Source organism: Festucalex cinctus, chromosome 18 (genome assembly GCF_051991245.1).
Source record: "Festucalex cinctus isolate MCC-2025b chromosome 18, RoL_Fcin_1.0, whole genome shotgun sequence".
NCBI lineage: Eukaryota > Metazoa > Chordata > Actinopteri > Syngnathiformes > Syngnathidae > Festucalex > Festucalex cinctus.
Genome location: NC_135428.1, coordinates 8,684,836 through 8,709,070, shown reverse-complemented (window position 1 = coordinate 8,709,070; position 24,235 = coordinate 8,684,836). Strand labels below are relative to the sequence as shown.

General features: G+C 38.8%; 2 protein-coding genes across 8 annotated transcripts in view; both read left to right on the top strand.

Moving 5' to 3' along the window:
* The window catches only part of ltbp3 (latent transforming growth factor beta binding protein 3), a 37,809-nt gene extending 23,318 nt beyond the window's left edge, over positions 1-14,491 (top strand). The window contains exons 7-28 of one of the 3 annotated variants that reach the window (XM_077505265.1): positions 22-168; positions 1,352-1,459; positions 1,558-1,614; positions 1,869-1,946; positions 3,016-3,141; positions 4,747-4,878; positions 4,972-5,100; positions 5,174-5,293; positions 5,411-5,533; positions 5,990-6,112; positions 6,263-6,382; positions 6,668-6,796; positions 7,201-7,371; positions 8,255-8,335; positions 8,431-8,559; positions 8,650-8,787; positions 8,861-9,001; positions 10,409-10,537; positions 11,585-11,746; positions 11,825-11,914; positions 13,412-13,540; positions 13,647-14,491. In XM_077505265.1, coding sequence (XP_077361391.1) covers positions 22-168; positions 1,352-1,459; positions 1,558-1,614; positions 1,869-1,946; positions 3,016-3,141; positions 4,747-4,878; positions 4,972-5,100; positions 5,174-5,293; positions 5,411-5,533; positions 5,990-6,112; positions 6,263-6,382; positions 6,668-6,796; positions 7,201-7,371; positions 8,255-8,335; positions 8,431-8,559; positions 8,650-8,787; positions 8,861-9,001; positions 10,409-10,537; positions 11,585-11,746; positions 11,825-11,914; positions 13,412-13,540; positions 13,647-13,804 — 2,720 coding nt within the window. In that variant the 3' untranslated portion in view covers positions 13,805-14,491. Of the gene's footprint in view, positions 1-21; positions 169-1,351; positions 1,460-1,557; positions 1,615-1,868; positions 1,947-3,012; positions 3,142-4,746; positions 4,879-4,971; positions 5,101-5,173; positions 5,294-5,410; positions 5,534-5,989; positions 6,113-6,262; positions 6,383-6,667; positions 6,797-7,200; positions 7,372-8,254; positions 8,336-8,430; positions 8,560-8,649; positions 8,788-8,860; positions 9,002-10,408; positions 10,538-11,584; positions 11,747-11,824; positions 11,915-13,411; positions 13,541-13,646 lie in introns of all 3 variants that reach the window. The other 2 variants (XM_077505264.1, XM_077505266.1) reach the window with 2 other exon arrangements.
* A 6,149-nt stretch (positions 14,492-20,640) lies between these two features.
* Positions 20,641-24,235, top strand: part of sptbn2 (spectrin, beta, non-erythrocytic 2) — a 37,280-nt gene continuing 33,685 nt past the window's right edge. For 2 of the 5 annotated variants that reach the window (XM_077504248.1, XM_077504245.1), the window contains exon 1: positions 20,641-21,105. The gene's annotated coding sequence lies outside the window, so the exon portion shown is untranslated. The remainder of the gene's footprint in view (positions 21,106-24,235) is intronic. The other 3 variants (XM_077504246.1, XM_077504247.1, XM_077504250.1) reach the window with 3 other exon arrangements.

Below are 24,235 nucleotides of genomic sequence, written 5' to 3'. Positions count from 1 at the left end.
TGTTCGGTTCTCCGTCTCCAGTGGAGTTGGCTCAGTGCTTCCGGATGGCGTCCGACGTCCGGGGTTGCGAGCATGCCCTGCCCACCCAACTCACCAAGGACATGTGCTGCTGCACGGTGGGCAAAGCATGGGGGCGCAACTGTGAACGATGTCCGCAGGTGGGCACAGGTGAGGACACCAGTGAGGCGACGACACACGGCTCATGGCTTATAAAGTGCCATTTTATTATTAGAATTATACTTTACTGTAAAGCTGGTGTCACAGTTTATTCTCAGTCTTTCACTTGTTTGTGCACTCAGAGGGGTTTTCGATTAATATTGAATATGTTTATTGCTTTGCAACATATAGGCCTTTAGCTGAATAGATCAACAAACACTCTAGAAACAGTTGCGACAAAAATAACCCAGATTGGGTCAAGAATTGACGAAGATGACTTGACTTGACTTGACTTTTTCAGTTACTGAACCCAAAAAGTTGTGACAATTGAATAATCCACAAAACAACCCAATGTTGTTATTAATTTGGCCCAACATTTTGGGTTAATTGAATAACCTGATTGAATTGGGTCAAAACTCAACTTTTTGAGTTATTTCATCCAAAAAAGTTGAGTCAAATTAAATGTAATAATCCACAAATCAACCCAATTATATGTCTTGAATTATTTATATGTTGAATATGTTTGTTGCTTTGCAACATAGCGTTATTTAGCTCAATAGGTAAATGAAGCAGACTCTAAAAACAGTTGGGTCAAAAATAACCCAAAGTGGGTCAAGAATGGACCGTCTTAACTTTTTGAGTAACAGAACCCAAAAAATTGGGCCAAATGAATAAGACATAAAGCAACCCAATATTTTGGGTTGTTTTGTGGTCTACTCAAACCCAACTTTTTTGGTTTAATTGAATAACCTAATTGAATTGGGCTACAAATATACTGACTCAACCCTTTGAGTTATTTAACCCAAAAACGTTTGGTGAAATTAAATTAATAAGCCACATCGCAACCCAAATTTTGGGTTATTTTGTGGGCTATTCATTTGACCCAACTTTTTGGGTTACATGAATAACCCAACTGAATTGAGTCAAAATTGAACTGACTCAAGATCTTGAGTTATTTTAGCCAAGAAGTTGAATGAAATTAAATCTGAATCCACATAACAACCCAATTATATAGGTTGTTTTGTGTATTATTTATTTGACCCAACTTTTTCGATTATTCAATTTACCCCAAAAGTTGGGTTGGCCCTTTTTTGACCCAACTGTTTTATAGAGTATATTTAAAACACCTCCCTCAATACAGCTGCATACTAATAAGCATACTTTTAATACAGTGTTCTTTGTACTTGCTACTCAGTGGCCTTCAGTAAGATCTGCCCTGCTGGCAAAGGATATGTTCTCCAAAAATTTACAGAAACTGTGGCCTTCCCGCCGATGCCATATCCTCGCAAGCCTGAGAAGGAAGGTAAATAAAGTCTCTTCTTACTCACACTGGCAGTTTCAAGCACAAACCCAATTATAATACTTCTTTTTTTTTTTATTTTTTTTTTTTATCTCATCCAGAGACAACAACTGCTGTGCAGCAGACTACAACCAGCTCTCACAGTCCTCGTGTTCCTGGTAAACTGCATACATCCACGCTTACATTTCTATATGTATACTGTACGCACACTTAAAAAATATATATTTTCCATTTGTGTGGTGTAATATTTGTTTTTTAAGTATAGTATTAAGAGGTTTAGAAAGAGGACGTTTTTACCTTGAATGAAGTCTGTTTTTGGCATAAACTTGCACAGCTTGTAGGAGATAAAACAGATAAATGTCTTTTTGTGTGTGTGTGTGTCATATTCATTTTTTATCTGTTTTGCCGGCAGTTGTCAAACCAACCCCTCCGACAATCATCCGAATGACCCCCGGGAATGACCCATTTGAAACCCAAACTAAAGTCTCACGTGAGTTTCCTTCAAACCTGAAATTCATCATTCAGTGTCCACCATCATAAAGATATTATAAAACAATTTGATGACTTTTAGGCCAGTAGCTTACAAATGAGAAGCTAACTCTACTAATACATTTCTTTAATATTGTTAGCATGCGTATGAGTTGTTTTTAGGACTTAAGCTAAATCTTCATGAATTCCACTAAACAAGTCTTGAGGTAGTGTTGGTATTCTGTGTTTTTGTATTAAAATATGTTGGCTCAACTGTGTTTATGATGCACCTTTTCACTCACAAACTTCACAACAGTATAATATGTACTTTTATATAAACAGACACCATTTTGTTTTGTATTAACACAAGTAAGAAAAACCCCTTTGTCAATAGGTGTTTTTGTTTTGTTTTTTTTACTCTGCAAAGTGGCAACTGCTTTTGGTAAGGCTGCTAATGGAATGTTGCTAATGACCTCTTCATTCTTTTCTGCTTTCTATGCTTTATTTGTCGTACTTGTGCTTCTTTATGGACAATATTAACACGCTAGTAAGCTAGGCTTGGGAATTCAGTTCATGTCTACTTTCCAGTGATAACCACAGAAGGTTTTAACACTGGATGTGTATACACTCACCTGTCGCTTTATTTGGGTCCACACAGGCTTGGTTTTAATGATTTAAGAAACTAGCCGTAGTACTCTGGGTAAGAACGTAACATTTGGAGGTAGCCTACAGGTGACAGAAAACTCATAAGGTTGTTTGAGAATTTGACATTAAGGAATGAGAAAGCACGAGTCGATCCCTAGTTTATTAATAATTCAGGATGCTGATAAAGTTATGATACGTTCTGAATGAAAATAGTAGAGCAGACATATTTCTTTGGCTCAAATGGCCTCCGCAGTCATGACAGCTCAATAAATATCCTTCAGGATGTATTGTGGCAGACCATCGTAAATCTACACTGGAATCAAATTGTCCTCCTAGAGTACTAGCAAAAGTGTTCGCTAATAAGGTGCCCTGTGAGTGTATATGCACGGATCTGCAGTCGCAGATGCTGGCCCACTAGTATGTTGTGTGTTCCCTCCCTGAAGCAGAGACAGATGAATGTAGGCTAAGCAGGAACATTTGTGGTCACGGAGAATGTGAGAACAGCCCGAACGGCCACATCTGTCACTGTCACCCTGGCTACCGTCTCAGCCCGCAGAGGAACATCTGTGAGGGTAAGGGACGACGGTGGTTAAAGGAGGTGCACACCTGGACCTTTTTTTTTTTTTTTTTTTCTGGGTTACCGTCTGAGGAAACATGCATGCATGTCCCTTTTGCTTCGAGCAGATTGTGTCCTGTTACTTTTTTCAAGCTGCATTTTCTCATTAGTTAATGAAGGGGTGCTGCTTTGAATATTTCATGAGGAACACACTGCATAATCTACTGAGATCTGATACAAAAGCTGCATTTTTAAAAATATGTGAAGTTTGATGCTTAGTTTTGATTTACACCATGAGAGTAGTATTCATTCTACAGCAGACATTTATATATAAGTTAAGTAATGTTTTCCAAGGAGATTTTGTTGTCATCGAGGTGAGTTCGATTTTCTACAGTTTTAAATACATATCGTTTTTGTAATTATTTTATTTATTTATATAAAATTCTTTTAGGGATTTAAAAAATATATATATAAATATTATATGTTTCCACCATTTTACATCACATCATCAGAGTGATGGGGTTGATGCCTTGCTCAAAAGCACCTCGAGTAGTCGTGATGCGGCTAAGCATCTCTCCTACAACTAGTTTCATTTTTTATTGTCCAAAAAAAAAAAAACCTTGATCGTCTGATTCCAAAGCCAAAATCCTAAACATGAATTACTGATGCCCCATATAATGTTCCAAGGGTGCTATCATCAATTTTAAAGTCGAAATCACAAAAAAAAACTATGATACCTTTTATGCACCCCGACTCATTTAAAGTCAGCTTTACAATTAATATTGCATTTGAAAAATATGAATTAAGCAGCAAAATCCACCCATTTTTATACATCTCAGTGGGCGGCCATTTTGTTACTTGTTGTCCACTGAAAATGACATCACAGTTGCTATGCTCAAGTAATGACCAATCATGGTTCACTCTCACTTTTTCTTTTTTTTTGTTTGGTCATGACATTTACAAGCTGAGCCGTAATTGGTCGACTTGTTACCAGCTGAGCCTTGATCAACTGTGATGTCATTTTCAGTTGGCGGCAAGTGGCAAAATGGTCGCCTCCTGAGATGGGGAAAAAAATGGGTGGAGTTTGCTGCCTAATTCATATTCCACAAATACAAACTCATTGCCTGGAAAATATTATTGTAAAAAAAAAAAAAAAGTTTGTGTTGACTTCCTCTTTAAAGGAACATACACAATTTATTTAATATTTTTAGGTAAATGTCATTTCAATGTGCTGTGTATGCAAGGTCAGAAAATGTCAAACCAAAATTAATCTGTATATTAAACCAGATTAAAATGTACTGTAGGAAATCCACGCCAGCATCAAATCCTGCTTAATCTCATCAGATCTTTTTTTTTTTTTTTTTCCCCACTTTTAGAGGCTCACTGCTACATTTTATGCGCGTGTGAAACTAGCCTCTTTTAGGCTATCGGGATTCTACATTGTTTCCATTTGCACGTTGATTTGGCAAATGGCAAATGTTAAATCTTGGTAGAGTTCTGTGCTCTCTAATTGCTCTTGTTTGTTTGGGTATAGACCGAACTTTCAATATGTCTTCTTTGTATGGCTGCAGTCAGAGTGTATGTCAAAAGTAATCCACTGCCATTGCTCCTTCCTGTCCAGATGACAATGAATGTGAGTCTGAGCCTTGCGGTCAGGGCAGAGGCTTTTGCATCAACACAGACGGTGGCTACAAATGCCACTGTCGCCAAGGCTACAAACACATGGTGCAGCATGGGAGGCTAAAGTGTGTCGGTAAGTCAAGCTGAGTTATGACCATGTCTTTTTTTTTTTTTTTTTTTTTTTTTTTTTTGGTCAGGTCATTTATTTGCTTCACTGTGTTGGCAGATGTGAACGAATGCTCCAAGCGGGACATCTGTGGCGCTGGAGGCCAGTGCGTTAACTTGCCCGGATCTTATAAATGTGAATGTCACAGCGGCTTTAAGAGCCGGTCACACCGTCATCCTGTTTGTGAAGGTAAAGAACGAAAGAAAACAAAACGTTCATTATGCATGACAATATACTTTATTTTGATCTGGATTTCTTTTAGATATAAATGAGTGTTTGAGTCCTGACACTTGTCCAAATGAGCAATGTGAGAACACACCTGGTTCCTACGAGTGTGTTCCTTGCTTGCCGGGTCACGAGGCCGTCTCTGGCGTCTGTTATGGTGAGTGCCAAATGTGGAAAATCCACACAGTCAGCTAAAATTTCACTGTATTTGTAACACACACACACACACACACAAAATTCTAATTAACAGCCCGTTTTGATGCGTGTTCACCAGATATCAATGAGTGTCAGAAGCCTGGAATCTGTCCAAATGGGAGATGTGAAAACCTGCCTGGAACTTACCGCTGCTTATGCAATGAGGGCTTCCTCCCATCTGTTGACAGCAAGGGCTGCAGTGGTGAGTCTTTTGAAGGATGAGGAGGAATTGACCTTTGTGTAACTGTTAACACATTTACTGCCAGCCCAGCAAAAATGCATCATTTGACGTCTTTTTCTGTCAATGGTAGTGAATGAGTTATATGGAAAACGCACTTTATTTTTGGTGGGTAAAATTTCCAACACAAATCGCACAAAATCTGAACATGCAAAATAGCATCTTTGCCATGTTTTAGGTTGGTGGGCCATTTTTAGGACTGTTGCATTATATGAATGTAAACTTTTGCAATATTGAGTAAATTTGGTTTAATGAATTAATTAATTATGTCTCGAGAAAGAGTATATCAATGCATACTGTTAAATATCTCATGATATTGGTCAATCATAATGTATATAATCGCTTAATGGTCGTCTTGAGGTGGAAGCGGAATGACAAATGACCTTTACACTCATACCCTGTTCGTCTTTTGATCTTCAGACATCGACGAGTGTGAGGATGTCAGGCTGTGCGCGTACGGCCGCTGCATCAATACCGAGGGATCCTTCCAGTGTCAGTGCTACCCGGGCTACCAGCGCACGCAGGAAGGCAGCCACTGCGAAGGCATGAATTATTCACCTCCTTTTTTTTTTTTTTTTTTTTTTTTTGGCGCACTGACATGGAATAGTTTACGGCGTACATAAAAGTTAATCATTTACTTTGCTTAGCTCAGTTTCTGGAGGCATGATTTACACCCTGTCGTTGTCCCTCCAGATATCAATGAGTGCGAGAGGCCATCAAACTGTCAAAGGGGACGCTGTATCAACAGTATGGGCTCGTACACCTGCGAGTGCCAGAAGGGTTACACGCTGGTGGGAGGCCGGCGTTGCCAAGGTCAGCCTCATCATGCTGCCTGGTTTATTTATTTATTTATTACTTATCACAAGGAATGCAATATCTGGATTCAAAATGGATTGTATTTGTGGGCTTTTATGTTTACATACATGAATGTGATTTCTCATTTTGATTTTCCAAGCGGAGTCAATGCCTATTTTTAAAATGTCTGAGCAAATGTACCAATAAGCCAGTGTTTTCTTACTTTAATCTACCAAAACATTCTTCCGGCTGGTGTTTAGATTGGAATCACAACGTTAGATCACGTGTTGTTTTCTTTTTCAGACATTGACGAATGCGCATCGGACTGGAGTCTTTGCCAGCCGTACGGCTCTTGCGAAAATAGGCCGGGCTCGTACGTGTGCGCCTGCCATCACGGCTACGTCCTCTCGGAGGACAAACACAGCTGCGAGGGTAAGCTTCCTCTCATTCTTCCTGCATTTCTTGATGTCCGTGTTCATCCCGGAGCTTTTGAGCCCGCCGGAACGTTCGATTCCTCCCACTCCAGTTCCAGACTCAGGATCAGCTCACTTCAGACCAATTACAGAGAATTCTACTTCTTTTTAAGGACTAAAAATGGAACTTCCCACAGTAATTGTGTGCGTGAATGTGAACAGATGCTGTTGCCAAGCTGAATTAGGAATAAATCAATACAGTGCCTGTTGACGGGAAAACATGCAATCAATTTACAGCAATGCTATGACATCATTGTCTCACCATTGATTTTTTTTTTTTCACGGATGACTCAGCATTATGCTTCCAAAGTCATTTGTTTGCATGTCAGATGCTGACCTCTCATAATATTTGCCCCCTCTCAGCGCCTCAGATGGTAGCAGATGAGAAGAAGGAATGCTACCTGAACCTTGATGACACCGTGTTCTGTGACAGCGTCCTGGCCACCAACGTCACCAAGCAGGAGTGCTGCTGCTCCATCGGGGTCGGATGGGGAGACCACTGTGAGATCTACCCGTGTCCTGTTTCTCACTCAGGTACAACCAAAACATGTTCTCCATAAGCTGCCTGGTACGATAGAAAACTACAAAAAAAAAAAAAAAACAATTGGGTCAAGAATGGACCAACCCAACTTTTTGTGTTATTTATTTCAAAAGGTTTGTCAAATGAATAACCCACAAACAATTGTTTTATGGGTACCAATTTTTTTGGGTTAATTGAATAACCCATATAATAACCCAAATTAAATTAATACCCCACAATGCAAACAAATCTTTTTGGGTTTTTATTTTTTATTTTTTAAATAGACCCAAGTAGCGGATCGGTCCATTTTTGACCCATAGTTGGATTATTTTTGACCCACAAAACCCAATTATATGTTTTTTGTGTGTGTGTTAATCATTTGATCAAATATTTTGTGTCAGTTGAATAACCCAAAAAGTTGGGTAAGTCCCTTTTTGACCCAAAATGGCTTATTTTTCTGATTTTAGAGCGTACACTGGGCCAAGAACAACTCAATTTGGGTCAAAATTTGGATGACCTGCTAACTTTCTGAATTGTTTTGTGTAAAACAACACAGTTTTTGGGTTGTTTTGTACAAAACAACCCAAAGTTGGGTCAAATTGACCCAAGTTAATTTCTGAATTGAACTTTCTTTTTTTCTTTTTTTTTTTCTTTTTTTTTGTATACAACAACCCAGATTTTGTGTTGTTTTTGTACAGTGAGTTGTTTTGTACAAAACAACACAAAGTTGGGTCAAATTCACCCAAATTCGTGGGTCGGTCCAGTTTTTGGCCCAACTGTTTTTTGACTGTGGTTATCTACAATAGTGGAAATCTAATTTAGTAACCAACCCAATATGCATGTCTGGGAATATCTGATGAGTGTGTTAATTACACTTTTGTTTTCTTATCCACCCAGCTGAATTCCACTTCCTGTGTCCACACGGGCAGGGTCTGTATTATGACGAAGGACTTATGTATAGCCGGCCTGCCTTCCAAGGTAGATATAATGTCATCGCTGTTGCACTATTCATCTGTAACATCAATCCTGTGATTAACTGTCACTTATAAGACTTGTACACATTTCCTTCACAGACATTGACGAGTGTTCTCTTTTTGCTGATGAAATCTGCAAGAACGGTCGCTGTCAGAACACGCAGCCAGGATATGAGTGCTACTGTCAACAGGGCTTTTACTATGACAGCAACCTGCTCGAGTGCATTGGTAGATGTCTTCGGTATTTACTGTAGTATCGTATCAAAGTCATTACTGGTGGCACCTTGAAATTTGAAACACTGTATTTCCCACCCTCAGATGTGAATGAATGCCACGACGAGTCTCTGTGCAGAAATGGCCATTGCGTCAACACCGAAGGGTCCTTTTACTGCAACTGCAAGCAACCGTGGACCCCGGACTCCAACAAAAAGAAATGCGTGATAGCAGCAGTGGCTGGTGAGTAAGCTACAGTTCTTCTCCCAAAGACGTTGACATTGCCGTGGTGATGATGTATGTTTTTATCGTGCAGATGTGAATGAGTGTGAGGACCCGGCCAACTGCAAAAACGGTCTCTGCGTGGACACTCCGGGGTCTTACTACTGCATCTGCTCCCCGCCTTGGACCCTCGCTAACGACCGCAACCGTTGTGTGACTCCGGAGGAGCAGGCCGGTGAGTGCAGAAGCGCCTTTTGGAGAGCATCAAATCATGTTTGGCAATAGAACCACATTTACTAGAAAACACAGTACGTAGATTTCACTTTTCACATTTGAATGAAAAATGTTTTTCGGCCATAGGAGGAGAGCCCTTTTTTTTCCCCTAACATAGCTATGCTCATCTTGTACATGGCTTGGTTAAAAAAATAAAAATAAAAAATGTAATTAATGCTTAAATTAAAATGTAATTGCACATAAAAGTTACATAAAAAAATCGTACCTAAAAACTGAATGCAAATATGAACTTTAAAGTGAAATACAACTGAACTATTAGTTGGCAGTGTTTCTTTCGATTACCACTAGAGGGAGCAAGAGGCTGTACCACAAAGAATCACTTGACTATATACGAGAAATGCAATCCTTCCTTTAATAATTTCAATATCAATCACTAGAAAACTTACACTATTAGCTGAACATTTTAAAAGTTTAGTCAAAACAGCAACTTCATCATTCTTCTTTGGTGTTGAAATGTCTTTTGTAATGTAGCTGAGTAAAGTGTAAATGAAAGAAAAATAAGGCTCTTTTGCTAAATTCCTTGTTATGAACTTCAGTTGTGTTGTAATTATGTTGTACTTTGTGATACTAAAAAAAAGTGGTTCCTCTTGTGTCATATTGAACGCAGATTAAAAAAAAAAAGCTAGCCTGTCTTTGTTTAAGATAATGAGGTGTCAAATTTCCAGCTTGTGAGGCACCATTGCTATTTATTATGGATGAATTTGGTCCTGCCGTTTTGTGATACCCAATGTTTACCACAGCAGTTTGCAGGAGGGTGTGAGGTAGGATTAGTTAGGATTAGACAGGAGAAAACAATCAAATACTCAGCTGTCCCCACAGTTTTATATGGGAGCAAAAAAGCAGCAATGAAGTTTCCGTACGTTATTTTTCTACAGTCAATTTACTGTTTTCTTTCCATCAACACCTTGTATTTTTTTCTTTTTTTTCTTAGCATTCAAGAAGGTGGACACTGTTATACAAATGCAGTTCATTGGGTACACCTGCACAAGCAAAATCAAATGAGAACCAATGCAAGAGGTGTATCTGCGTTTCCAAAAGATAATACTAAATTTTTAGTGACTGAGAGATTGTGGTTGACTGAGATTGATACAAAATACACTTAATAAAGTAACAAAACGTCCATTTTATTGTATGTTATGTAATACAATATTCCTGCTATAAATGTTGCCAGTGGTGTTTATGCAACTGAAACAACATTTCTGGAGCAGACAGGAAAACTGGTATTTATTGCAGGACTGTTATGCCACATTGCTAAACTAAACTGTTTCTGTGTCCACCACTTTGCCAATTATAGCTGGCTCCAAACAGATGTTCATACTGTAACCAGTGTCTGTGGTGCCCTTTGCAGATGTGAATGAGTGCCAGGATCCCTCGTACTGTAAGAATGGGAGGTGTGAGAACACGCCCGGCTCCTTTCACTGTTTTTGTGACCCTCCTCGCACCTTCAGTGCGGCGCTCAAACAGTGCGTCTATGACGGTGGGTAAAATCAGTATCAGCTAGTTTAAAAAAAAAAAAAAAAAAAAAAAAAATCACCGAAAGACACTTGGCACCATGTTGCTCCATGTAATTTGTCCAAATTTAGGAGATGTGTTCATCCATATCACAATATGCTGAGGTATTATTTTTAACACAGTATTAATTATTGTGTTTTCACAGATTTTTGTTAGCTCGTTTATATGCATTAAATATTCATGACGTCAAGCAGAAATAATAATATTAACACTGAAAAAACACTACTTGTGTGTATATTTAAGTCTTCCAGCCAATGACCAAATAGTACAGCTAAATATTATTTAGCTAGCGAGCTTAAGCTAGTTTCTAAACAAATATATAAGCTGTCTAGCTAAATAATATTTAAGATAGCTATCTACAGCAAATAATATTTACCTGTACTATAACGTTATTGGTCAAATATTATTTAGATAGATAAGCTTAAGCTAGCTTCTAAAAATATATGCTAGCTAGCTAGCTAAATAATATTTAGCCTAGCTAGCTACAATAAATATTATTTAGCTGTACTATGTGGTCATTGGAAGCAGGTTTTTTAAAATATACATACAATGAATGTTTTGTCTTATAATGTCAAAGACGCTTAACATGTATATTCAATGCATCTAAACAGGGTAATAATAATTTTTTTTTAAATTATATGTGCAAACACAATAATACTGCGTTAAAGCAATAGCCTACCTCTCAAATATTGTTTTGTAAGGCATCTTTTATGATACCAGAACTGGTTCTTTTTGGAATGTGCAGGTGTGCCTAATGAGGTGAGCCATTTACAAAATGAAGAATATTACATAGCCTAGAGACGTGTTCACAATCAGAACTGCTGAGTGGGTGATCCTAACCACTGAAAGCTCTTACTCTTATTTCAAGTTCCTCTACTATATATGAATGAAAGCCATGCATTTATACTTGTGGATTTCTTACCATTACAACAAATGTTTCTGTACTGACTCTGTAATGCAGAATGAAGACTTTTGCACGTTATCATGCTTAAATACTGTTTTCTTTACCTAGATCGCACTGCAGCCCACAAAGACGTGTGTTTCCTGCAGGTGGACGAGGGTTTAATCTGCAGCGATCCAAGGAGCATCATGCTGGTGACCTACTCGGAGTGCTGCTGCCACTACGGCCGCGGCTGGGGACCCGAGTGCAATACTTGCCCACCGAGGAATTCGGGTTAGTAAAAGTCAGCGTCGCGCTGTCATGCTGCTGTCGCCGTGAGTTTTCCTGAAGGTCCTTTTTGTTTGTACGCAGAGATGTTCAACCATTTGTGCGAGATGCACCTGGAGACGGAGTCAGACGGAGAGCAGGATATCCTGACGTCTTTCGCTCACTATAATCCAGGTTGAACCTTACACTCAACGTCTTTGGTTTAAAATAGTGTTCAGTGTTCCGCTGCAATATGCCGGTTCGAACCGTTTTATGTTAGCTTGCGTATTTGCAGTTTGACATTCACAAATTCATCTATTTGTGGATTTGTTTTGGGGAGCCTATTCTGTTTTGTTGTTTTACATTATAGTATTACTTTGTTGAATTAAGTTGACATAAATTGAAATCTTGTTGCATCTATAATCACTTACGATACTCACCGATTTGAGCAAGATTGTGGGGGTGGGCAATTGGTGGCCATTACTGGCCTCTTGATGAACTAGACTAAGTGCAATTTCTGCAGAAATTGCATGGGAATGCTGATAGCTGGATGCTAATAAAACAATTCCCAAGCGAGATTTGCTGAGCAGCATCAGAGAGCTAGTAATGATGAGAAGTTGTATGTATGGAAGTGTGCGTAGAAAGTGGGATTTGGGAAAAGTTCAATGTCAGTCCCTTTGAAAATGAATGGGGAAAAGTTGATATTTAACGTTAAATTGTGCGAGTACTGTAAGTTATGTGGAATCAGACGATATACAGTATGCCCAAGATGGCCTGAAATTTTTAAGCAAGTTGAAATTTGAACAGTGCAAATCGGATGTATTATGTGGGAGTTTTTGCACATCAAAAAAGTGTGGAGAATAAAATGTGCCTGAAATAATAATAAAGAATCCGAATAAAAGCATTCCCACAATAATAATAATAATAATAATAATAATAATAATAATAATAATAATAAACTAATGTCTTTTCTTTTCTTTTTTTTTTTTTTTAATTACAACCCCCCAAAAATAAATAAAAAATAAATAAAAATTAAAAAAAAAGCAGAGGGAAATGTGGGGGAAATTCAGAACACCCCCCGCCAAAAAAATAAAAAATAAAAATAAAAATAAAAATAAAAAATTAAAATAAAATAAACGAACTGCGAATGTGCAAGCGTCAACTGTAGGTTTAAGTTGTAATATTACCACTCACCACTAGATGGCAGAAAAGCCTTACTGCTCTATACTATAACATGAGTAGGTCTATCCCCCCCCCGCCCCCCGGACAAACATAGGACCTCAGTATTAAAATTTTGAGGGTGTTGATTTTGTGTGAAATGTACAAAATGAGTTCTTGTTTCTTTTTGAGCAGTATTGTGCTATCCATTAATGGTTATTTTTATGCAAAAGAAAAAAAAATACACTTTGAAGTTATCTTGTTTGCTTCAAAACCTTTGTTGTTAGGTTAGGAATGGATATTGTATCTTTTTTTTTCTTTGCATTGAAAAATGATTTTTTTTTTATTTTGCACAGATGCCCGTATTTTCTCCATATTTAAAATTGTATTTTTCTCATACATCTGGTTAGGAAGTGCATTGTCTTATGAAAAAAAAAAAAAAAAAAAGTAGTACCGATGAAAAATGGTCTCATTGTATTTCCTGCCAACCTTCTTTGTGCATCTTCCCCATGTTTTTGAAATGTTCTGTCACAGGTGACAGTTCAGAGGAGGATTCAGACGAATGCAGCTGTGCAAATGGCCACTGTGTCCGCTCCTATCTGGGCACCATGTGTGAATGTAACCAAGGATTTAGGTTGGACCACTCCCACACCCGCTGTATAGGTTTGTACTTTTATCATATTGTACACTGAAGTTAGGTAGACTAATAGTTGTAGATACTTCAACTTCAACAAATCATATTTATTACTGCTATATTACCTCCCCCCAGATATTGACGAGTGTGCAGAACCAGGAGTTCGCAGTAGTCCGTGCGAGAACGCTCGCTGTGTGAACACTGTGGGCTCATACAAGTGCTACTGCAAACAAGGTTTTGCGCCCACACGCAGGCCAAACAAATGTGTTCGCCGTAGACCCCAATCCCCTTGACATGTCGCTCTTATTTATCCATTATACAGTATACGCACTACACACTCAAGCACTGTGCACATGCTGTACATACCCCTCTGTCGTATACACACAATCTAAAACCGTGGAAGGAGTCATGTGATAACAATATACATGATGTCAGCTCCTTTTCTGTCCTTAAAAAAACAAAGGTGTGGACGATAAATGTTTAAGTAAATGTTTTTGTAATTATTATTGAGATTTTTTTTTTTTTTTATGTTTTTAAATGATGTTTTCTACTCAAGCCCATTTGAGATTTGTACATTGAAGGCTAAAAGTAATGCTATCCCTCTTTAAATCTTTGTCCGCATTCATTAATATTTAATTCTAAATTGCCCTATTTCGAATTGTGTTATTTGAAACGCAGATTGTTGATTGTGTTATTGTACAGTTTGTGGATTGAGAGTTGTTGTAAAACTTGTCAATTGTTGTTGATGTAAAATATGAGAGCTGCAGTTTTTGTATAATTTGACGTGCGCACCTATGCAGACTTTAAGCTAGAAATAAAGACCATGCACTTAGCAATGAATGGTGGGAATGTTTGCCAACTGTAGCTCATTTTGGGAAAAAAACAAACAAAAAAAAACAAAAAAAACGAGAATGTTTTGCTGCATTGAACCATTTTGAAAATGTGTTAAGGATTTAATAATTAAAAAACATTTCAACTAATTTCTGAATTTTTATTTTATGTGTCAAGAAAAAAAATGGCTTATTTGAAATGTTTCATCCACACATAAAGATGCTGCCACTTATCATGTGAGCTCAAGGGAGTCACGTCGCAGCCAGCCCCCCCGCTGTCCCGGTTTCATTCTGTCAGAACATTATGCAATTTAAATCTGGAACAGATGGGTGACCTTCAGCAACTAGTTTAGGCAGATAAGAAAGAGGTCATGATGGAAAGAAATGGAGGCTGAGCAACAATTACAACAGAAATAGCCTAGCTGCCCTTTTGAGGTGACTTAAAAGGTGGTGAGAGGATATTAATACATTTTAGTGGGTCGCACTGCCTGGTGAGGAAACCTCTGATGGCTCCGCACTGCATCTGCTGGACTTAAGTAGGAGTCCTGGAGAGTCTGTGGAAGTGGACGGGGACAAACTTGGCTAGCAATGACTCTGAAATGAGCTGTCTCTTTCTATAAGTCCTGCGCTTTAACCACAAAGCTTCTTTAAAGCAAGCATTGTCTTTTCTACTTTGGAAAAAGGGTGTGTGAATCAAGTCGCTGATATAGTTTGAAATTACTTTTTGTGATGTAAATAACCACTCAGTATTTGCTGGCAAAGCAATTGTAGTTGTCTGCTTCATTTAAGTTGATCATCAGGTGTGTCTGCCGGTCATAAATTAATGGTGAAGAAACATATGTAACAATTAGTGACACCTCCAACTGCATGATACCATCCCTCACATGTTAACATTTTTTGGGGGTTGACCCGGTCTGCCATTATTCGCTGATAAACTCCCGAAGCACTCTGAGACGCACCCAGAACGGGAATGCGCAATTGAGGGACACAAGAGTGGCAGTGCGAGTATTGGGACACGGCCTATTACCATACAACAGTAACCGGAAACAGCGTAGGTGTGTGACTTAAAGAAGTCGGAAGTCCCGCCTCTTCGTGTTATTTTCCCCATTCACAGTTTTGTGCTCTGTCTATGATGCTCTAGATGGCCACAAGATGACGCCAAATCCTTGTCTACAAAGGAGCCCAATTCACACTGGCTGCAGAACGGAGGCGGTACGTTTTCCATACGGCGGCGATACGGATGCCGCAAGGACTGCAATTCACACCACGTATTTGTAAATAGCCACGCTTGCCTGTTGTCACATGATATGCATTTTGATATGCGTTCCCTCGCAATCTTTGCGAGGGAACGCAAAGTTGTTTGTTTGTTTTTTTCTAACATGTCACCTTAGGTTAGGGGCTCAGTACCAACCACCCCTGCCCCCTGCCCTAGAGCCTTTGAGCTGTATAGGCCTATGTCTAATTTGTACGTATAGGTACAGTTTATACAGTGTCTGCTCGTGAGATGGGAGGAGTAAGATGGCTGCCCTGTGGCTTCAACGGCTTGCACTGGTGCGTATTGGCTACCAGCTATCCAGTAATATATACAGTGGTCTAAACAGATAGACTAGCTGTGTTTGTCATGGAAAAGGGGAGTCTTCACCATTCCATTTCAGGAGTGATATTTTTTGGGAAATTACATCTGTATAGTCTGCATCCCACAAAGTTTGCGACGCTAAGCGAATGTTATTTCTTGTCGTCAGGGTTCGTACAAGTTCGCAACGTTCGCTCAGCCTTCTCTAATCGTTTGCCTCAAGTTTTTTTCCATTAAAATTTTAGACGAAGGTTTAGCGAATGTTTGATAACCTTGAACGAACCCTCATGAGGTTGCGCGTTCCGCACCTACTACTGTATATGTAAGGATAATGAAAAATTAGTTGAAATGGTATTTTGAGATCACAGTTTGTGGTAGATTTAGTGTTTAATCTATTAACATAGGCATTTGGGAACTTTTTAGGAGCAATTATAAACATTATACTTACTTTTTTTGTTAATTATTTGTGGTAGGGCTCACACAAAAGTAGGGACTAAGCAAAAAAAGGAAGTTAATATAAACTTCAAATTAAGGGCTGATCGTCTTTACAGTTGGCTAAATAACTATTTCATCATCAATCAAGTGATTACAGTATATGAATATGGTTTACTTTTTATGACTATTTCCGTGCTCCAAGCAGAGAAGTCTCTCTTGCACCTCTTGTCATTCTGAAAGGTCAGCACAAAGCCCCTCCTCCTTTACCTCTCCTTGACTGGAGTCATATGATTCAGCTTTAAGGTTGGGAATATCATTCCCACATTTCGCTGGGAGAAAATAAGGACACACATCATGTCCAACCATGTGTAAGCACAGTCACACCAACTTTGCCAAACGCATGCCTGCCCGCCACGACCCCGCCCTTGTTGCCGCACGCACCAAAGATGACCCCGCCCGTCCGGGTCCCATCTATAGAGAGCAGACAGAGGGGGGTTTAGCTCAAACTGCTGCAATCTGCAGAAAGCACTGTGCTGGACGCACTCTGGCAGTCAGTGGCAGACTTATATTCTGCACTCAGCTCTTTCCCTTTGTCACAGTGGATTGGGGATGAGCTCCCTGCACGGGGTGTGGGAGCAGGGGTGTAAACATGCTGGGTGTGTGCTAAAAATGTTGACACATATTCATACAGATTCATTAGTGCGATTGGAGGGGCTTTAATAATAAACAACAAAGTAGACAAATATCAATGCTTTGGACTGTCCCATTCAGATAATAGAGTTTTGGGTGTTGTTTTTTCTTCTTTTTCTTTTTAATTCAAGCTTTCAGGGCATTTTTTTTTAAATTGTTATTTTAATGCAGGGAGATACAAAATTTTTCCTCCATGGGCCACACACAGAAAGACTGAAGACTTTCCTGGTCTATTTTTTGCTTTTGAAATGGAATTATATTCATTCACTCGGGCATTATGATGACAATTTGTGTGTAATAGTTGTAAATAGTCTTTTTTTTTTTTTTTTTAAAGCAATTTATTAGTATTATTAGAATAAGTCCTTGTAGCATTGTGGGCCGGTTCAAATCTTATTTTTAGTATGGACTATATGCACAAATGACTTCCGCATTCGCCGGATGAGCGCACCCAACCTTCCGGTGCGTGCAGACTTCAGCGGAACGCACTGTTAAAGTGATGTAAAACTCTGATCCTAAATCCTTAACCCACTCAAAAAGAACAGGGGCCGCTCCTTGCAATAACACTACGTCTATCAGAATTTTAAAACTACTAGTTAAATCTCCCAGCGCCGTAATTTGGACGGCTTGAAGCTGCTCTGGTAATGACGTAATTGCTTAAAATGATTACTACACGGAAATACAAGCCGTTTGAGTAGCTAGGAAAGCTTTATCTTTGTTTCTTTTTTACATCGAAGATTTTCGTTGTTCCATTTCTATTTTTTTTATTTTATTTTTTTAATGATACGTTATTAGATAAGAATAGTTTATTAGTACATTAACATGATAGAATAGGAAGTAGGACTAGATCAATTACTGCACTTCTTCTTACTCCTTTTGAACATGTAATTTTTGACATTGATGAATATTTTTCTTCCTTCAAATTTTTATTTTAACTTCATTTGAACTTCAACTTATATTTTGCCAAGTTGCCGTCTGCCTCTTTTTATACAGCACTACACAAAGAGCTGTTAACCCCTGCTATAACAAAGCCAACACAAGGTAAAGGACCACAACACACATCAAAGTTTAACTTCAAAATACAGCTCTGTTAACTGTTAACAAACGGCTCCTTTGTGCGATCAAGTTATCCCTGCGAATATTAACAAGTTACAACAAACTGTCTCGGGTGGTCAGCATAAGAGAGAAAAAACAAGGCAGAGTTAAACCTGTCTATCTGCGTACACAGCAGTGATTGCTCAATGTCCTGTCGTCTCTCCTCTTCTTCGATGCCTTGACAAATGCACGCAGTGCACACTCATAAGAAACAATGACGAAAATATACTCCAATATGCTGACAACTGGTGAGGTTCTCTGATGGAAGCAAATGGCAATCGCCACTCCCGGAAAGGGCGGTGCACTCAGAGATTTTCCCAGAAACATGTCATGGCTATTTGAGCATAGAGTCCATATGCCATGGGCCGTTAAAAATGGATGGCGGGCCGCAAATGGCCCACAAGCCAGACTTTAGACATCCATGTTCGGTATAATCGTTCTGATCACTCATTCACAACAAATCTGTTCCATCACAAGTATGCTGTGTTGCTAGAGCAGCCTTGCTCAAAGGCACCAAGCACAATGTTGCCCTAAATCCCTTTATGACAAAAAAAATAAAAAAATAAAAAAATGTACAAGCAGTGGAATATTTTTCAGCGAGGCAGTATGAGAGAACTTATTGTCAATTTAAAGTCATTGGATGTTCCATGCGATATAAAATATTTCAAATTAATAGCCAAGTGTCAAGACTCATTGGAACGCTTCGGCTACAATAAAACATCCCCAACAAAACCCGGCTCGGCTTTTTCACAACCACAAATTGCTTGTAATGAATGGGGCGCTATTTTCCCAACTGCTCGGCCCTCCCAAGACGGCCCAACATCCCATAAAATCCTCCCTGGCCGCTACCACTTTGTTGGTTTAGCTACACCCACGAGCGCTCATGTAGCCACACTCTCCAGTGCAGATGGAGCACACAGACCCAAAAATAGGTGCTCTGAGTTGAACTGCTTACATGTGTGAAAACCATCGATAGTGTCTTGGGATTTTCGTGTATGCCAGGACGGATTTTTGATGCAGCCAGAGGTTCCAGGTTCCAAACTCAGCTCTGGGCTTCTGTGCGAATGTTATTCCCGACAATTTACAAGCGACATCCTGTTTTTGTAATGCAATGCAACACAATATGCCACATTTATTGTAACACCCTTTCAATACTAAGATCCCTTTGAGACGTTTATGCTTTGCTTTTTCTTTTTAATGTAACTTATGGTTCAATATTAGCGCAGAACAAGCATTCACACTTGTCATCACTGAGTGGGGAATTAATCCACTCTGCCAGGTGTCAGGTCAGTTCTAATGAATTAATTTGTTTGTTTAATTAATTACATTTCCAACGTAATAAAAGTAATCTTTATTGGGCGGTTTGTAAAACACACAAGGAATTGTCTCCTTTTGTTTTACAGTACACTAACATACAACATAACACACAAGCATAGAGACTCGAGCTGAAGCTACAATAATGAATACAGTAATACTGGCCTATCGGGATATGCAAAATTTACACAATTTCATAAAACGTGTATATAGCAGAACTGTGAAAATCATGACAAATTTAACAAACAATACGTTTATTTGACTTTGAGTCAACCTTTGACCTGAATGACAGAGAATCAAAACACCAAATAAAGCAAAAACATTAGTTTTTTTAGCAAGAACATTGGTATTTTCTAAATTGGAACCATTTTAATAACTAATTCACTTGGGTAGCTGTGGATTTTGAGCAGAATGGGTTAGTTTTACCCAAGGTTGGGTTAATTATTTTTGACCCAGATTGGGTTGAAGATTGGATTTTGGTGGTCTGAAGCTGGTCGCCATTTTGTACGGTTCTGTGGTGTGTCCTCAAATTGAAGTAAATTTAATGTCGGTAACACAGGTGCCCGCACTATATGCCAATTTAAAGCCACTGCTGATCCCAAGCCTGTATAAATATCTGAGTTGCGTTAGGAAGGGCATACGGTGTAAAAAAAATTTTAAAAAAATGACAATATCATACGAGTGACACGCTGTGACGACCCATGACTGGGGAAATCTGCTGCTTCTTAGAAAATATTTTAAAATAAGAACATTTGTATTATTTTTTATCGCTTTAACTCATCACTATGGGTAACTTTTACCCCATGTCAAATCCTCAAGCCTATACTATACGTTGGCCACTGGGTATAAATAACCCAGCATTGGCTCGGTCCCTTTTGGACCCAGTGTTAGGCTATTTCACCCAATTTGGGTGACCATAATTTCTAACCCAGCTGATTTAGACTAATAAAATACATGCTATTTTGATAACGGGAGTAGAAGTTGTAGTGTTTGTACTATTCGCCATCTCAAAACAAAACAATATCAGGCTTTTGCTTTTAGCACCAGGGACAGCACCATATTGTGCTTTTATTCATAATGTTCATTCGTAAATGCAGAAAGCACACAGAATCAGTGCACGCTGCTTCGCATGTGACCAGCAAGGGTCAGCAAGCAAACACCCACCCACCCACACTCCCCCACGCACACGCCGAACGACCACCAACAGCAGCACCTCCACCGCTTTTTCTTTCTTTGAGCCACTGTACTGGAGCGAAAGCAGCGGAAGCGCGAGTGCGGTTCGACCCGGGCGGAGCGTCGGATGCTCGGCCACGAGCTGCTGCGGATATCCGCCTCGTACCTGCCTCTCATCAGTTATGCTCCCAAGGTTTTCATGTTTTTCATCTAGATTCCGAAAAGGCCTTTTTTTTTAGGGGTGTTGCTTTTATAATACGGCGAATTGATAGCATTTTTTTGTTCGATGATGCGGATAAAGGAGGGACATTATTAGCATCTTTTGGAATTTTGCTTTTAACCCTTTGTTGTTTTTTTTTCTTTTCTTTTTTTTAACCATTTGAAATTGGGGGTGGAGTGGCACGCGCTTTGAACGTTTGATGTCGGTTTAATACCATTTTTATGCGATAGGGTACAATTACACACAGCAAGGCAGAAGACAAAACAGGTAAGGATATTCCTCCCATTCATCTTCCATCTTTTACTGGCTTTCTGGCTAACCCACTCATAACAAAGCTAATGAGAGAGGAGAGCGATATCATTCAGGTGACTGCTGTTAGCCCACAGCAGCTATTAGCATCCCATGCCCACAGAGCTTATCGTCGCCAATGTGTGTTTATTCAACATTGATGACAAAAGTAATGTTTTTCCACACTGGGGCTCATCTGTTGCTCAAATGCTAGCTGCTTGGCCGAGGGGTTCGTTTGTGTCGTAAGTAGGAGCCATCAATCAGGACGTCTGTCTTCTGCCTTTGTTTGAATCCATGTCAAATCCTGCCACATTTGGACAACATGCTGCTTCCACACTGTGGAGCTGTAGAGGCACTAAAGCGACGTTTACCTGCTAGCTAGCTTATTCTTTGTCTCGTATTTTCTGCCTTTAGTTTGTTTTCATGCTTCCGATGTCGAGAGCTGTTATATTAATTTATGATAGGACAGATATATGTTGCCTGGCCTAAACAGCAAGAACGCATCAGCTATGATGGCTGCTGATTATTTTAACAACCATGTGCATTGAAGAAATATTACCCAATATTTATTGAATCAATTTTATGTTACAAAGAAATCTCATGGAACGCCACCAATTTAAAAATGTCACAAAAAGTTGATACACAGGTGAATTATTTTCCTATATAGAGCGTTTAATAGTTCTGCCAGTCACTTTACATTGCTGGCATAGATAGTAGAACCAATAAACATTTATTGTAATGAACAAATAATTTCCAACTAAGTGAAATTAGACATCTAATGATCTTTCATGGCACAATGTTTGGAAATAACTGCATTTAAACAAGTTTCAACCAACTTATATTTGACCCATCATACATTATCACAAACAGCTTCACAGTTGTTTAAAATTTGCTTGTAAGAATGAAAGGCAGTTGGACATGGTTGCTCAATATGCATACGCATATTGACAACTTTTAATTGCTTTTCTTGCCCAGACCATTATGGTCTCCACCTCTGGGAATTCTTTTTAATATTGTATGATCGTGGTTGTCAATACAGCTCCCCATACACAGATTACAGCTTGTCTATCCTTTGATGTAGCCAACTATGCTTTGATGCAGCCAACTATGGTGGGAATAGAAAACTTATGTTTCTGTGGTTATATTTTAATTGCTTTGTCTCTTTTCCTTATAAGTCATGTTACAGAATGTGACTGATCATTTTTATTTCATACTAAGATTGCACAATGACTTCTGTGTATCATTGTAGTAAAGGCAGTTAGTCACTGCGTACAGGGATTGCCATAACATTGTGTGGTAATTTTACATTCATTGCATGATTGATTGGTATTCAGACCTCTCTGGCCCCTAACCTAGCATCAGATATGGAAACTTTCCATACATCTATTTCTATACCGCTTGTCCGCGTTAGGGTGCCGAATAGCTACAGCCTGTCCCAGCTGATGTGCTGCCCAGCTATGGATGCTAGTTCAACTAAATGTACTCCTGACACCTTCTGATACTCTATGTCAGTTCAATTCATCACAGTTATCCTTTCATAGGTTGAGTTCACCCAAGTTGTTGAATTATGATTTTACAAAATTTCCTATCGTGCCCCTTTTCAAGAATGGAACAATGCCACTAGAGGGCCACATGTCAACATTTCTTCCCAGTACAGTAAATCAATGCTATTGAGGGAATTGTCTGAAGGCAGGATTAGTTGTATGTTGGTAGATGGCCACATGTACTGTAGTAAATAATTTACAGTAGCCCTCTGGATATGTGTCCAAAAATGGTGTATACAACAAATTATTCTAGTAATGAATAATTCATGGCCAACTCTTGGGTCCCCACAAAGCAGGGTTTCCTTGACCTTTCCAGCTATAGATCCTAATAAGAAATTTGGTTCCTTTTCAGGACCCACTCCTCCTTCAATGTGTTGCCATAACATCAATATTAAATAACAAATGAGACATTAATTTAACGTGTCACTAAACAGGCATTTGGCAGGCGCTCGACAAAGAGGAAACAAAAAAGTAAAGAAAATGCTTTGTTTATTATCCGTCAAGACGAGAGAGGTAACCTCTTGTATGGAAATAACTTGCATGCATGGTTTAGTCACATTTGTTTCCAATGCTATTATTATGTTAAGAAAGCTAGTGTGTACGCCCTTTAAAAAAATTCAATGTGACTACACTGAATAATGTTGTACTTGAAGTGAATGTTTATTGTTGTCGTATGTGACGACAGGCTCTGGCTAAATGTTCCTCATTAGTCAAAAAAATGAAAATTGAGATTCATATGTTATAATTCTACAATTAATTCCCTTTAACGCGTAGGTAACTCAAATATTGACAAAGTTATAGTCAGCAATTTCAAATGTTGCTTGGTTGAAATCCCTAAATCTGAGAAAAACATGTTTCAATGTTGGCACTACACATTTCAAAGGTCTATAACAAAAAGATATTCTAACTTTAGGAACTGTTGAAATACTGTTTGATGGTTCATCACAGTCATTTTTTTCTCTCTCAATGTAATACATAAGCAACACATCAACACTTCAACATACTGTACAGTATTTACAAGGCTGGCTTTGGAAGGACCAATTATGATGATCATCTTTTCATCTGAAAGTTTAACAGTGCTCAACTGCTCTTATTTGATTTTAATTTCATCCCACCTGCCATGTGCATTTTTTCTGACAAGTCTGCTAAAAACACACTAGCTGTTGCACATTGTCTACTAGTCACTTATTTATACACTGACTACAATTTTAACTTTTGAGCTGCTGGGAAATAAAAATAGACCTCAAGAAGGGTGTTTTTGTAGAAATCTCAAAATTGACATCTTTTTTGTCTGTCAATTACTCGAAACTAACCTTTGCGACATGCGGACCCCTTAGTCAGACCGGTTTGGATGAAGTGGAAGCAATTCATGTTTAGTGAAGTGCTGAATCTTTTCAGACATAGTGTGAGTCAGTACATTCTTAATTTGGTTTTGAGCAGAATAGGTTTGGAAAAATGATCATTTGCCTTGCAGTGACACTTTTGTCACATTTCCTTTTTGTGCCGCATGATTTCACTGATGCACAAGAGAAACTAATGATGTTTTCCTTTATTCTGTAAACAAA